The sequence below is a fragment of the Spea bombifrons genome, chromosome 2 (genome assembly GCF_027358695.1).
Source record: "Spea bombifrons isolate aSpeBom1 chromosome 2, aSpeBom1.2.pri, whole genome shotgun sequence".
In the NCBI taxonomy this organism is placed as follows: domain Eukaryota; kingdom Metazoa; phylum Chordata; class Amphibia; order Anura; family Pelobatidae; genus Spea; species Spea bombifrons.
Window position 1 is genome coordinate 95,285,620 of NC_071088.1, and position 14,781 is coordinate 95,300,400.

The 14,781-nt window shown below is 37.3% G+C and overlaps 2 protein-coding genes across 2 annotated transcripts in view; one reads left to right on the plus strand and one right to left on the minus strand.

Annotated features, from left to right (window-relative positions):
- NALF1 (NALCN channel auxiliary factor 1) overlaps positions 1–14,781 on the plus strand; it is a 213,488-nt gene that overhangs the window by 99,377 nt on the left and 99,330 nt on the right. The gene's annotated exons all lie outside the window — the stretch shown is intronic.
- On the minus strand, positions 4,163–6,369 carry LOC128475256 (acrosin-like). Its single transcript, XM_053457728.1, has 5 exons — positions 6,217–6,369; positions 5,653–5,851; positions 5,060–5,325; positions 4,698–4,843; positions 4,163–4,525 (listed from the first exon to the last, which is right to left on the minus strand). Exons 1-5 carry the CDS (start codon positions 6,284–6,286, stop codon positions 4,262–4,264), a joined length of 945 nt encoding a protein of 314 aa, XP_053313703.1. The 5' UTR covers positions 6,287–6,369; the 3' UTR covers positions 4,163–4,261.

Genomic DNA, 14,781 nt, shown 5'->3' on the forward strand with positions numbered 1-14,781 from the left:
CAAATTAGGAGCCTCTAATAAAAATACCCCGGATTTATGTCAAAGAATCCCATGAGTAGAATAATATTCCACATGCATATTTTTAATCTTGCTGAGTCGGCACAGCTTCCATAGGCCTCCCCTGTAAGCGCCTCACTCAGCAGAGGCACGGTGGCAACAGGGTAATCTGCTCCCCCCCACCCGGTTTTATGCACCCCTGGACCTGCTGTATATACTTTTATATAAGTCTTTGTCTGCCACATGTATCTTTTTTAAAATTGTAACTTGTGTGAGAAAAATACCTTTGTGCATCTTGGTTCCCCTTAGCATATTGTAAGTTGCCGTCAAGCAGTAACTGTGAGTTTGATAAAACAATGCAGCTCAAGAAGTGTGTTAAAGCGTCACTGAGGATTAATTGAGTCTTTACAGCAGGAATAATGGACATACTAGATGGGCCGAATCGTTCTTATCTGCCGTCAAATCCTATGTTTCTATGTAATAGGAAACAAAGGTTTTCTTCACATAATGTCCTAGGAAGCAGATGTGATGTCAGAGCTAACAAATTAAATGTGAATAATGTAATGTAATGTTGACACATAGTAACAGAAGTGCTGGTTCAGTGCTAGGTTTCATGAGTTTATCTCAGAAACTAAAGGTTTGTGTTGTTTAATAAATCTAAATATACATATATCAAAACAAATATACCTGATGTGTTGTTAAATGTGTTACAATGTATTTTGGAATAAATTGTAACGATTTCCCAACAGGTTAAAGTTGTAGTTTAACCTATATATATATTATATCCGGCATCATGTTTGTATCTTGTGTGAAAGCAGTGCAACTGTAAGAATAGTTATGAATATGAATGTATGCCAGGATTATGAAATGGAACAAAAAAATCCAGCATTTTTTAAAGTAATGTAATATATGCAGTCAAGAGTTGAGGCTTTAAAGCAATTAGAGCACTATGAATTAATCAACATCACTTTATTTTTTTAAAGGTTATCTGTATGACATGCTCAGTATGTATTAATTTGTGCTATTTATTGAAGTCCGGATGGATAAAACAAATAGAATTAGAATTATACGAGCAAATGCTATTTCTAAGACCTTCTAGCAGAAGGAAATAGCTTTATAACAAAATTACATAACAGCTGTTATTGCTGGGGACTGTACAATAATATATTTTTTTTCCTTTTTCCGTCTGTCTCTGCTACCAGAGAGGGTTATTTAACAGTAGTGACTTCAAGGACATGAGATGTACATCATAGACCGGGAGAGGAATGCATATGAGAGCTTCTTCCATAACATAAAAATGTTATGTTAAAATTAAAGATGAAAAGATACACAAAAAATCCTCTAGAAGGTGACGTAAATGCCACAAATTAAAAATCTAATTAGAAATTAGGATATTAGATGTTTAATGGCCATAATCTTTGGACAGATTTTTAGATTTAGTATTGGTATTATGTGTGCACCTGTTGCTGCAACTGTCACATATCCTTTATGTGGACCTGTGAGATCTGTTACTTTGCATTCCCAATGGATGTTTCCTAATGCTGTGTGCAAGCCACGTACTTTGATCCATTTGAAATGTATTCCAAACGTGTTTTCGTGAATATGGAGAAATGAGAAAATGTACTAGTGCTGCGGTTATTTTTTTAAGCAATACCAACATAATACTACCAGTAATAATAATTATTATTACGGCAATAATAATAATAATAATATGGTAACATCCAGGATCTTTTAACAACCAACCTCTTAAATGATAGTGGAAAAAAGTAGCTTTATATTTTTAAAGAATAAACTAAGATTGAATTTATTGGTATTAACAGAATATTAATAATCCAGGATACACATTTTATTTAATATGTGAGATTTTAAACTATTTGACAGTTAGGCAACAACCTGTTTAAATTAGTACAAAGGATGAAAGGGGGGTTAAATATTTAATTATAATAGAATAAGCTATAAAACTATAACACATCCATAAATTGCAATGTTAATGGTAACAATCTCTGCCTTATATTTTCCTTAAAGCTTCTGATGCCAAATTCTCTGTAATAAACTCACCTCCATCTTCAGAGCTCCCATAAACAATGAAAAGAGTTTTCGTGAATAGGGAGAAATGAGAAAATGTACTAGTGCTGCTATAAAAGGTTATTTTTTTAAGCAATACCAACATACTACTACCAGTAATAATAATTATTATTACGGCAATAATAATAATAATAATAATATGGTAACATCCAGGATCTTTTAACAACCAACCTCTTAAATGATAGTGGAAAAAAGTAGCTAAGATAATTATGATTCATTACATCTGACTATTCCCTTTAGTTTTCCTTTTTCCATATTTCGCACGCACACTCTAGGGGAAAGAATGCAAATTGGTGACCTGTAAGAATTCTCTGATGAATCTCTACAAGGTCTCTGACTATCGTGAAAATCCAGTAAGAATAAATCTGTTGATTTGTGCCTTACCTTTTATAGTACACGGCAAGATATATTAGTAATTTATTCCAACACATTACAAAATATTTATAATCTTAATTAACATATTTTCATCAGCAATGGATAACAAGAGTTTTTGGTTTTTATATTGTAACTTTGAAAGACTGTACTGATCGAAAAAGTCTGAAAGAAAGCTGAATTTAGTCAGCAATGTAAAATGCAGATTTGAAGATTAGGAACTTGGCAAGTCATAGCTAAATACATCTGTTGGAGAGGCGAATAGTTGTACCTGCTCTTTCATCAACAGTGTCATTACATTAACCTTGTTTTCCAGCACACATTTTCACATAGTACTGCCCAGTACATGTAAAGTGCTGTCTTGCAGTATATGGGATGTGTAATCTCTTGTAATAGAACAAGTTAGTCATTTATGCATCTCACACACTGCAAGGTGGCGCTATGTCTGTGCTAGGGGCGTACTTTGAGTATCTGGCCCCTATGACGGATCCTGTATGTGACACCCCCTCCCCAATTTTAAAAATAAGATTAGCAAGAATATTTCACAAATTTGCAAACTGTTTGTCAACTAGGGTGACTACATATTATTTCTGCCATTCAGGGACACACTATGAAGCAGATGAGATTACACACACAGGCATATATGCAGTATATATGTAACACGAATAGCTAATCAGCCAATCACACGTCAAGACAACTTGCTGAAGTTCAAACCGAGCATCAGAATGGGGAAGAAATGGGATTTAAGTGACTTTGAACGTGGCTTGGTTGTTGGTGCCAGACGGGCTGGTGCCAGTATTTCCGAAACTGCTGATCTACTGGGATTTTCACGCACAACCATCTCTAAGGTTTACAGAGAATGGTCCGAAAAAGAGAAAATATCCAGTGAGTGACATTTGTGTGGATGATATTGCATTGTTGATTTTAGTGGTCAGAGGAGAATGGGTTTGAGATGATGGAAAGGCAACAGTAACTCAAATAACCACTCGTTACAACCAAGGTATGCGGAATATCATCTCTGAACGCACAACACGTCAAACCTTGAAGCAGATGGGCTACAGCAGCAGAAGACCATACCGGGTGCCACTCCTATCTGCTAAGAACAGGAAACTGTGACTACAATTCGCACAGGCTCACATTGGACAATGGAAGACTAGATGAACGTTGCCTGGTCTGATGAGTCTTGATTCCAGATGCGACATTCTGATGGGTCAGAATTTGATGTAAACAACATGAGTCCAACCCGGTACTAGCGAGGTATACCTAATAAAGCGGCCAGTGAGTGTGTGTGTGTATATATATATATATATATATATATATGTATACATACATATATACATACATATATACACTGTTAATTTGCTAAGTTTCCTGGATGTGGCTATGCAGACACTTAAAAAATTGCAGTTTAAATATTAAAGAAAACGTAGGCTATAATTCAATACACATCTATATACATACTAGCCAGCCCTAAGCAATAAACATTCAAGAAACTAAACTATCTACAGCATTCTAAAGTAATCACACGTACACGTCGTTTTTATGCTTTCCTATTTATTGGCTTACTTATCTATACAATCAGGTCTACACGTCGCTGACATGTTATTCTCTATTGTAAAGAAGATGGCCCAGATTTGATGGATTCTTCTATTTCTGGAGCACCCTAAAATTAACGGGTCTTCTTGCCAGCTTTGCCGAGTTTTTCGGCTAACACAATCAAGTCTACTCATCGCTGACATGTTATTCTCTCTTGTAGAGGAGATGGCCCAGATTTGATGGATTCTTCTATTTCTGGAGCACTCTAAAATTAATTGGTCTTCTTGCCAGCTTTGCTGAGTTTTTCGGCTAATTTTGGCCAGATTTTTTTAGCGGCCTTTATCTTCAGAGATTTCGATGCAGGTTTCTTCTCGTCGTTGAGGTGTTTAAAGATCCACTCGAGGTAGAACTGGGTCGAGGTGTAGACTCCAGGGTTTTGCTTCTGGCCACAGCCGGAGCCCCAGCTGGTTATGCCAACCACAGCATAAAACTTAGTTTTGTGGTTTTTGCACATCAAAGGTCCACCACTGTCACCCTGCGTGATTCAAAGAAAAGAAAACATTCCTTAATAAAGACTTTAAACAATTACCATTTCCCCAGCTGTTCCTCGGCACAGTTTTATAAAACAAGTACTGCCCAGGATGTTGAAAACATTAACAATGCATCATCGCTGAGTAAAAAAGATATGCGGGGGAAAATTGGCTTACCTGGCAGCTATCAATGCCTCCCTGTTCATATCCAGCACAGAGGTTGTAGTTACCCAAAGCTCCGTTATACCAGGTTGGGCTGTTGCAGCGTTCCACTGGAATCAGGTTCACAGGAGCTTCCTGGAGGATATCCGATGCTTCAGTGGCTGAAGAGAAAAAGAGTTATTTAATGCAGAGTTGGCCTCAGAAATCTTTGGACCAATAGAAACCTACAAATGGACTCCGTGCCATCTACCACCCCATGTGCCTCCCACCACACCTACAATGGGGCCATCTGCTCCCAAAGTCCAAAAAGGCACCAAAAGAGCAAAACGAGAAAGTCTATACATATGTACAAAATCTACGGATAAAGCTGTGCTTACATCCTTCCTCAATGACACCCCAGCCTGCGATGTAGCAGTCATCCATTTTACTCAGAATCGCCTGTTTGGCAGGGAGACACGCTGGCTGAGTGAAGTCGTCAAATATGATGGGCTTGTTCAGCTTAAGCAAAGCGATGTCGTTGCTCTCCGTTTTAGGATCATATTTCTCATGCTGAATCTTTTCTGTTATACTTCGGGTCTGAACCTTTGTCCCCATCTGTGATAGTTGGTTGGCGCCAAACACAAGTCTCCAGGAAAAATATTCACTGAATAATCCAAGGTACATTTTATTAGTTCTGTTACTTTTTCAAGCATTCGAGTTTTTTTTGTTATGTTATAAAGGAACGAGCCCCCACATAAAGTCAGGGGTTTGAGTTTCCACAAAAATAATTGTGTACTATTCATATATTCGGGAAATAAGCATATCCATGGTTTCTCCTAAAGAATAGATGACTAGGGGTCTGATTATGGGATTTATGTTAAATGTTTCTATTAAAAGATTCCAGTTAGTTGTAATGTAATATGCACTGGCCACTGTCTCCTAAACCATTCTAATTCTGCAGTTTCTGCCATAAAACAATTAAGTTACTTACTTGCCGATATCCTTAAAACAATGGGCAGCTGTCAGAACCCACGAAGGATTCAGGACGACACCTCCGCATAAATGAAAATACTCTTTGTCGATTTCCTCCTGGATACTCACTGTCCAGGGCCAGTTACCGGGCTCCGCATCCTTTCCCCCAACCACGCGGGAGCCACGGAAATCCTGCACTAGGGGTCTGTTTCCACAGACTGAAACGGAAAGGACAAGACATTTGAGAAACAGGAGATTTTGGTTTAAAGTAAAGTAACACGCAAAAAAATTTACTCCTTTATATTTTTAAAGAATAAACTAAGATTGAATTTATTGGTATTAACAGAATATTAATAATCCAGGATACACATTTTATATAATATGTGAGATTTTAAACTATTTGACAGTTAGGCAACAACCTGTTTAAATTAGTACAAAGGATGAAAGGGGGGTTAAATATTTAATTATAATAGAATAAGCTATAAAACTATAACACATCCATAAATTGCAATGTTAATGGTAACAATCTCTGCCTTATATTTCCTTAAAGCTTCTGATGCCAAATTCTCTGTAATAAACTCACCTCCATCTTCAGAGCTCCCAGAAACAATGAAAAGAGCCCAAATTATAAATCCGATTAGGAACAGCTTCATGGTTAGTGCTGTGCACTAAAAAGCTGTCATCTTATGCACAGACTGCATAGAATATGTGTACCTGTGTGTATTATGACATTGTCAAGGCCTCTACTAGGTCACACAATAATGAATCTCAGCCAATCACAGGCACACATTAAGGATCAAGGCAAGAAAAATGCAAGAAAAAACTGTGCTTCTTCTCTATCATTTAATAAAAACTATTAATTTGCTGCTTTCATAATACAAAAAGTGATCATTAAATGCAATTAAAGGAAGTCATTGAAACGAGTACCCTGTGTTTGTTTATTCAATTTACCCTTATATATATAAGTATTAAGCAAAAGAGTATGGATCATGCAAGTTTGGGATCACAAGAATGTCCCTGTTTTTAAAAGAAAAGCACATTTTGTCCATTAAAATAACATGAAATGGATCAGAAGTACAGCGCAGACGCTGTTAATGTTGTAAATGACTATTGTAGCTGGAAACAGCGGATTTGTAATGAAATATCTTCATAGGCGTACAGAGGCCATTTATCACTCCCATCACTACTGTGTTCAGATGACTTGTTTAATTGATCGTTAGAGAACCCTTTTGCAATCAAGTTACAACTAGAAATATAATAAAAATATTCACACTCCTTTACACTGAGCCTAACAATGGGGCAAATGGGGCAGTTGCTCCGGAGCCCTGGCGGTTGGGGCCCCACCTGCTGCAGTGTAGTTGAAGCATCTGTCCAATACTTGGGTGGGTGAGGTGAGGGTGTAGATGGAGACTCACTTGCTGTATGGGGCTCCTCTTCCAGCAGGGGTATTTGCCAAGACACAGACTCCATTACAGGCATCAGAGATGGCAGAGTCAGTTTCCAACTTCCTGTCATGTGATCCTGTGACAGATCTACCAGTAACAAGCTCCTTTAGCAGTCACATGGAATAAGTTAAAATGGAGTCTTCATAGTTCTGCATGTAAGGAAAAGGCAAGGATCCCCAGCCATTAACCTGCCACTACAGGAAGAGATGCTCTGCAGGTAGGAGCTGTCAGTGTGTATACTGCTGTGTGTGTGAATATATGTGGGGATATCTCTGTATGGATGCACATGGTTGTGCTATTCTGCATGTCTGTCTGTGTGTGTGCATGTATGTCTGTCTGTGTGTGGGCATGAATATCTATGTGTGTGTGTGCCTGGATGTCATGTATGTACTTGGTTATATGAAGTCATGCAGTAGCTCTTCATGGAGTTTTGAATAACAACTTGCTTTTCATGATAGTCCCTCTGGCTTTGTGGCCCCTTCTGGTCCTCTTGGATATGTTTCACGGGGATGATGCTGTCTGTAGGTTTTTAATCCCAGGTGCTCTGGCTGTCTATGGCTGAATAAAACAGCACCATATATATAGAAGGGGAATGCAGTAATCCTATTGAGCAGCCAATGACTAGCTAGTGCACTGTGTGTGTTTTGTATATATACCGTATTTGCTCGATTTTAAGACGACCTCCCATGCTTGCCACTCTGCCCCCCAGGAATGCCTTATGCCCTGCTATATGCCACTCTGCCCCCAGGAATGCCATATACCCTGCTATGTGCCACTCTGCCTCCCTGATATGCCTTATACCCCCCTATATGCCACTCTGTCCCCCAGAAATGCCTTATACCCCCTATGTGCCACTCTGCCTCCTCAGAAATGTCTTATACCCCCTACATGCCACTCTGCCCCAGATATGCCTTATACCCCCTACATGCCACTCTGCCTCCAGAAATGCCTTATACCCCCCCCATATGCCACTCCCCCCCATCGACTTATATACTGATGCCGGACGAGCAGCACTGGGGCGATGCAGATGTCTACATGGTCCAAACAGGAACCTGGGCAGGAAAAGAGTTTCCTTGCACAGTGTGCAAGCTCCACAGCCTTTAGGCGGCCATTCCATTTCCCTTTAGGTGGCACCCCCCAGATGGGTGGCACATGGGGCAGACTGCCCCCCCCCAGGTACTATACTGGTTTGTGCTGGTCAACAAATGTGTGAAAGGTACACGTGCCCTTGAAAACATAGCTGTGTTGGTCACCCTACTTCCCTCCTAGTTTTGTTACCCGTCATTGATCTGCATTTAATGTTCTAATGCCAGCTGTGAGCTTCAGTGGGCCATTTGTAGTACACAGGGCACTGTAGTGACTCATTGTACTATTTGTGTCTAACCTAGCTCAAGACGTATTCCCTAGCTCAAAACGTATTCCCTAGCTCAAGACGTATTCCCTTGAATTTATTGTTGGCCCTTCTGGAAAAATGCTTGAAAGCATACATGACCATAGAACTACTACTTCTCCTTTTTAAGATGGTAGACCCCTTCCTGTGGAGTAACTGTGAACCAAATGTGGCTACATGCAATACAAAACAATTTGCCCCTTTTAGATGAGTCACATTGGAGAAACGTAAAATCAGTATATCAAACGATATATATAAATAATGATATCATACAGTATATTGTTCGCTTGAGGTTAAGTGGAATAAAGATCTTGTATATTTAGATACTTGTTTACATTTATTTAAATATAGATACACACACACTCTCATTGACCAGTCCCATTTATGCAAATACATGTGTTTCCCGATTCTTCATTTTCTCTTCATGTTTCATATATGATTTCTTCTCTCTCAGCTTACTAAAGCTATTATTGTCTCCCTTTTGTGTATTCCTTGATGTCAAGTAGTTTCTCAGAATCCTCTGACAATTCTAAAGGTATCAGAACAGCTATGATAGGGGACAGTGGAATCTATAAACAGGAAACGCTTTATTCTGCAACGGTAATTAAACTTAAATTAATCTAGATTGGCAAGAAAGTATGTCACTTTCTCCTAATTATTAAAAAAATTGCATTCTACTATATATATATATATATATATATATATATATATATATACACTGTATATTAGTTAATTATTAATTAATTATGTGTAAGGCAACATGAGCATACATATCACTAAAAAGCATTGGAAAAGGTTAAAATACCACAAGCTACATTCTTTTTTTCATTACATAAGTAATTAGCAATCCGATCGATTGGTTCATCTTGTTTTTCCACCAGTGATAATTATAGCACAGTAGCAATCCAAGCATCAGATGACTTTGTTAACAGTATAAAGGCTTCCAAAGAAAACACCTGTAACAGTAGTGCAAAAAAATATATAATTCATTTCAAAATACCTTCTACTGCCCTATTTCCTGAACAATTGCGTACGTGGTGAGAACCATCGCCTTTAATAATGTCTACCATGTTTCTGAGGAGATGCTTGGCATTCCTTATGTTTTAATACTTTGGTTACTCTGCTATTTATACATTCTACACGGTGCTGCTCCCGCACATTAAAATTCCATCCCCGCAGTCAAACTGATTGTGTATTCTGCTAGAGCAGGGACCTTCACTCCACTTCACAAATGGCAATATTTTTCATTATGCCCTTACACTGCAAGCAGCAGAAGAGAAAGCCACCCAAGCACCTCGTAAAACTGTGGGCAGAAATTCTCATACCAAAACAATTACACAGGATCACATCATATAAAGAGGCAGCGGGATTTTGGAGATTGCTACGGGTCATCCTGACCCAATGGAGTAGAAGTACCTTGTAAATATATTAGTATTAGATAGATATAGATGGGTAGGCAGACACAGATACATTATATTTATTTCTAGGGAAATATGTACAAAACAATCATCTTCAGAGATTTCTTATTTGTAAAATGTTTTTACTATTGTTATTACTTAGTGCATAACGTGTTTTCAGATTTGACATGTATGCATTAATTACCTGCATGGAAACCAACATTTAATATAGAGTGAGTTACACATAGGAAAAGTACCTGTATTGACCTGCTTTGGCATAGATAAAGGACAACATGTTTCAACTATATATTTCTGAATGTGTCCTTCCCTACTTTATACTTATAAATTGATTATATGTACAAACAAACAACAAACGTTATTGTGATATATATATACGAGATCTGAATCCAAACAGAATGACAATGTTGACAGTGTTGGCTGGATTCATACCTGGGCAAAATGTTGTGGTCTAGAATGTAATTCTTGGGCTGACTTCCCAATAATGGGGAATATTAATTTAGAGGGTGATTTAGGGTCTGCTCATTCAGCATGGCACAGTCAACTGTCCAACCCACCGCTAGCTGGATTACGTTTATGTCAAATATAATGGCCACAATTTCTACTCATAGATCATTTATGGATGTATTCAGGACAATTTTATTCCGCATTGCTGTGCAATTGGTAAACGGGACATTTAGTACATCACACAACAATATGGACTTATAGAAACAAAAGGGGTTGAGGACCCTGCTCAAGCATGCTTACAAGCTTGAAGCCTGTCATCCTTATAGTTTAGAGAAGAAATAAGAACAAAAATTCTGTTATTTAGTGTACTGCTTGCATTGACATTGACAGTAAAGGAAGACGATTAGAGTATGACAAGTACATGAGGGAGCAGGGGAGAGATATGTGCCAAGCTATCTTGCGGTTGATACCATGGACAGCGTTTGTACAGTGTGCAGTTGCCTTCACAAATCAAAAGCTCTGCAGGTCTGCTATCAGCTTATGCATGAACCGGGTGCTGTCACCATCACAGCTTTTGCCGTAGCTAGATTCTATTATTCAATTCAATTATTATTGTTTTTGAGATATTCACTTTAGAAGTCCACAGTGGCAAGGACAGCATTATCTAATTAATTTCCTGTAACAAGGTTGTCTCTTTTCTCCCCATTCACCGTTACAAAGGCTGCTGGAACCAATAAACTACAATCAGAAACATGCGATAGACGACTTAATGGGAAAGAATAATCATACGGGTCCTAAGAACATAGTTATGCTGGCTTCTGCCTTGCTATACACATAAGCTGGGTTTTTAATACATTTATATTGCTTATGTTAATCTTCAAAGACTATATATATTTTTTAATGTACTGAACCGTTAAATGCAGGATCTGAGGAAAGTGACATCACTACTTTGATAGTAGTTTCATTAGTTTGGAATTATCTTTTTAATGTTAGGAACAATTGTTAGATTGTAACACCCTTCTGCTGCCATAACCCGATTTATGGCGCATTACATTTTGTAGAGACACTACAAAATACCTAGTGGAATTAAGCAGATTGAAGCCACATTATCATGCTAACCAACAAAATTACCATTGTGCACATTAATTCAAATATTGTTGGTGTGAATTATTTTCAATTGTAAGATTTTGAGATGTGTTGAGGAAATACAATTAACATAATAATTACAATAATAGATTTATTGCAAACAAAACTAAACAAGCATTTCATTAAGAATTTGTGAATTACTGAATATTTTGACTGTACAGGTGGTTAGCCAACAAAAATGCAAATGATCAAAACTGAACTATATGGAATATATATATATATATATACATGAATTTCATTGTTTCCATAAAGCTGTACAATAACATTGAAAATACGTTACTATTATTATAACATCTTAACTGGAAATGATATAAATATGAAATTTTTTACATTCTGCTGCTTAATGCTCCTTAAATTCTTTAATTGAGGTCCCATGCCATTGGTAACAATTTGCTTAATTTTGCATAATAACATTTTACAGTTCGAAAAATGCTGTCAGAGAGCAGACAGTTTTAAGATTATTATCTTAGGTATAATAAGATTATCTGTGGCAATATTTTTCCTTGCACTGAAAAAAATAAGTAAAAATTAAATTAGGTGGAATAAGTAAAAAAAAACCTCTAAATCATGTTTACCATTTCATGTTTTTAAAAATATTATTATTTGACACAACAAAGGTGTATCAGAGTCATTTTAAGTGATATAAACAGAGGGATACAGTATATAAATGGCAAAAGGTTTTCACAAATGAACAGGCTATCTCCAATCTTATGCAATAATAAAAATATACCGTCATTCATTGAAAGAAGTGGTGGGCAACGATTCGGCAGACCCATTATAGCCTTTATCAAGACAGAAACGAAGACAGAACGTGAAAGATCATAGGTGAAATAAAAGCACATGTTAGTGTACATGCTATACATCAATGTTTCCGTGTGAATGCAGAAATAGAATAAGACACTAATATTTTACATGGGAAGTACTTACAAAAATGTGTATATATTTTCAAAATCCCAGTGGTTCAGTCCTTAATGGGTCATTATTGCATTATATATTGGCACCACCAGTATCCCAGTGATCTCCCTTACTGTGCTGTCATGTTACATTAACAGAATAGGGAAATACATGATCTACAGAGTACATCTATGAGATATGAAAAGAAACCATTAGATAAAAGCTGAAACCGAGTCACAGTAATCTAATTGAAACTTTTTTACTGGTCTCTTGTATACTGGTTAAATGAGAAGGTCACGTAAGCCTCCTCTCTTTACCTCAATGATCCGCAATGAGAGAGTATGCCACTTGTAATCTTTATTTGATTTCTCTCAAGAGGGAGATTTGTTTTTATTACCCCTTCACATTCTGTTTCTTTCGCTATATTTTAGGAGCGCCGTAGCTTAGAAACAGAAACATTGAGAGCAGCCGATTTAGTCTGAATAAGATTTGGCAGATGTGATACATGTCAACTTCTCCAACAGGTTCCGCTGCATAATGCTTATTAACATAAGGGGAAGAGTGCAGGAAAGAAAGGCTTAGCATTAAACAATGATTGCTTTTTAAATGCTGGGAACTACGAGGCTATCGTATCACCTTTCTCATAAGGCCCAAGCAAAGTTTAAATATAGGCATGGAATGAACTTTGCAAGGTGGTTGCATTGTTACCTTACTCTACACAAAAATGAATATGGCAAGTCTCAAATATATATTAAACCCTTAATGACAAAGCCCGTACATGTACGGGCTCAAAATGCGTTGTTTTCAATGGGTTTAAGGGCCGCCCATTGTCCTTAAGGGGTTAAATATGCTTGTTAAGTAATCATAAACTATTAATATTACTGTATATTTCTAAAAATAGTGAATAATAAACGGAGTGAATAACCCGGGTGAATAATAATATTCTTTTTCCTTTGTTAGGATATAAAAGGACAGTATATTGTCCCAGATGGCCTCTCACACAAACAAATGCATTTTAAGGTATGCATAGTACTTTATGAGTAATAATAATAATAATAATAATAATAATAATAATAATAAAGAGACATAGCTTAGAAACCGAAACATTTCAGTAAATTTAGTTCGAATATGATTTGGCAGATGCAATACATGTCAACAGGTTCTGTTGCATAATTCTTATTAACAAAAAAGGACAAATGCAGGAAGGAAAAGTCTAGCGTTAAACAATTAAAAAAGGGTTGCAGAAAAATAAAGACATACACAAATTGGTGGACTGGTGATAGATAGGAGCAAAGCAAAGGCTTTTGAGAAGCCAATAGTATGACCTTGAGAACAGTTACATGGGTGGGGGAGGGGATGGTCAATCCATACATGCTTAGGAACCCTTCTGATTGAAAAATAATCTTTGCATGCCACAATTTTTCAGAGCTTATCATGTGGTCTGTGATCTGAGCCATATTCTGCTCTCCCAACATTGCTTCAGGATTTCTTTATGGCAGAGAACAGTCTTTAGTCTTTCCACATATACCTACATTGGTCCTATTGGAAGGCCAGAATACAGTGAGATAAGAAAAAATAGATAATAAACATGAATCACTAGGTGGTAGTATTCAAAAGGGTCTACAAAGTTGACTTGCCTTATGGCTATTGGTCCCAGGGCACTGGAGACTCATAGTGGCCTGTCCAGTGTGCATTCATGAGGTTCACAGACTTTTTAATATTTCCTGCTTGCCTGCTGACTTAAAATGCATTGGAAAAGTGTTTGCATGCAGTACCAACCTTTAACCTCTGTTCTTTTCTCATAATGAGTTACCGGAGAAACTGAGCCATGCAGTGAAATCCATGAAGCAACATTAACATTGACTATTTGGTTACTTTTGGTAAGGTGGGAGCAAAATAGTGCTCAATTGTTCTTGGCATCTGGCCGAATGGCTGAGAATTCTAGTGGAATGAGATGTTTAGAAATGATGGAATTGTGCGACATTGTATACTAGCCTAAATGGTTAGTAATTAAACATATCTAGGGCAAGTGTGGTTTGATCATGTAGTATACATACTATACATATATGCATTGACCACATTTATCACTTTATCACCAAGACACCTTTATAGATTCATCCATCCATTGTTTAAAGAATCATTTAAGTTTTTTCCACTTCATAAAATGTTTAAAATATTTCTTTCTCATCTTACTCATATTTTTTCCTTTCTTTTTATAATAGTAATATAGCAACTTCCTTTTCATGTTCACTTCCTGGAATGGGTCTCTTCTCAGCACCGGCAGTACAGTTGTCGGCAGTGCCCACACATGTACTGTCAGATCTTCGAGCCCTGCATTTACTGTTCTAGCAGATGTCGCGGCTCACATAATAGCACCAGCATGCTAATTTGTCATACAGACAGTACATTCT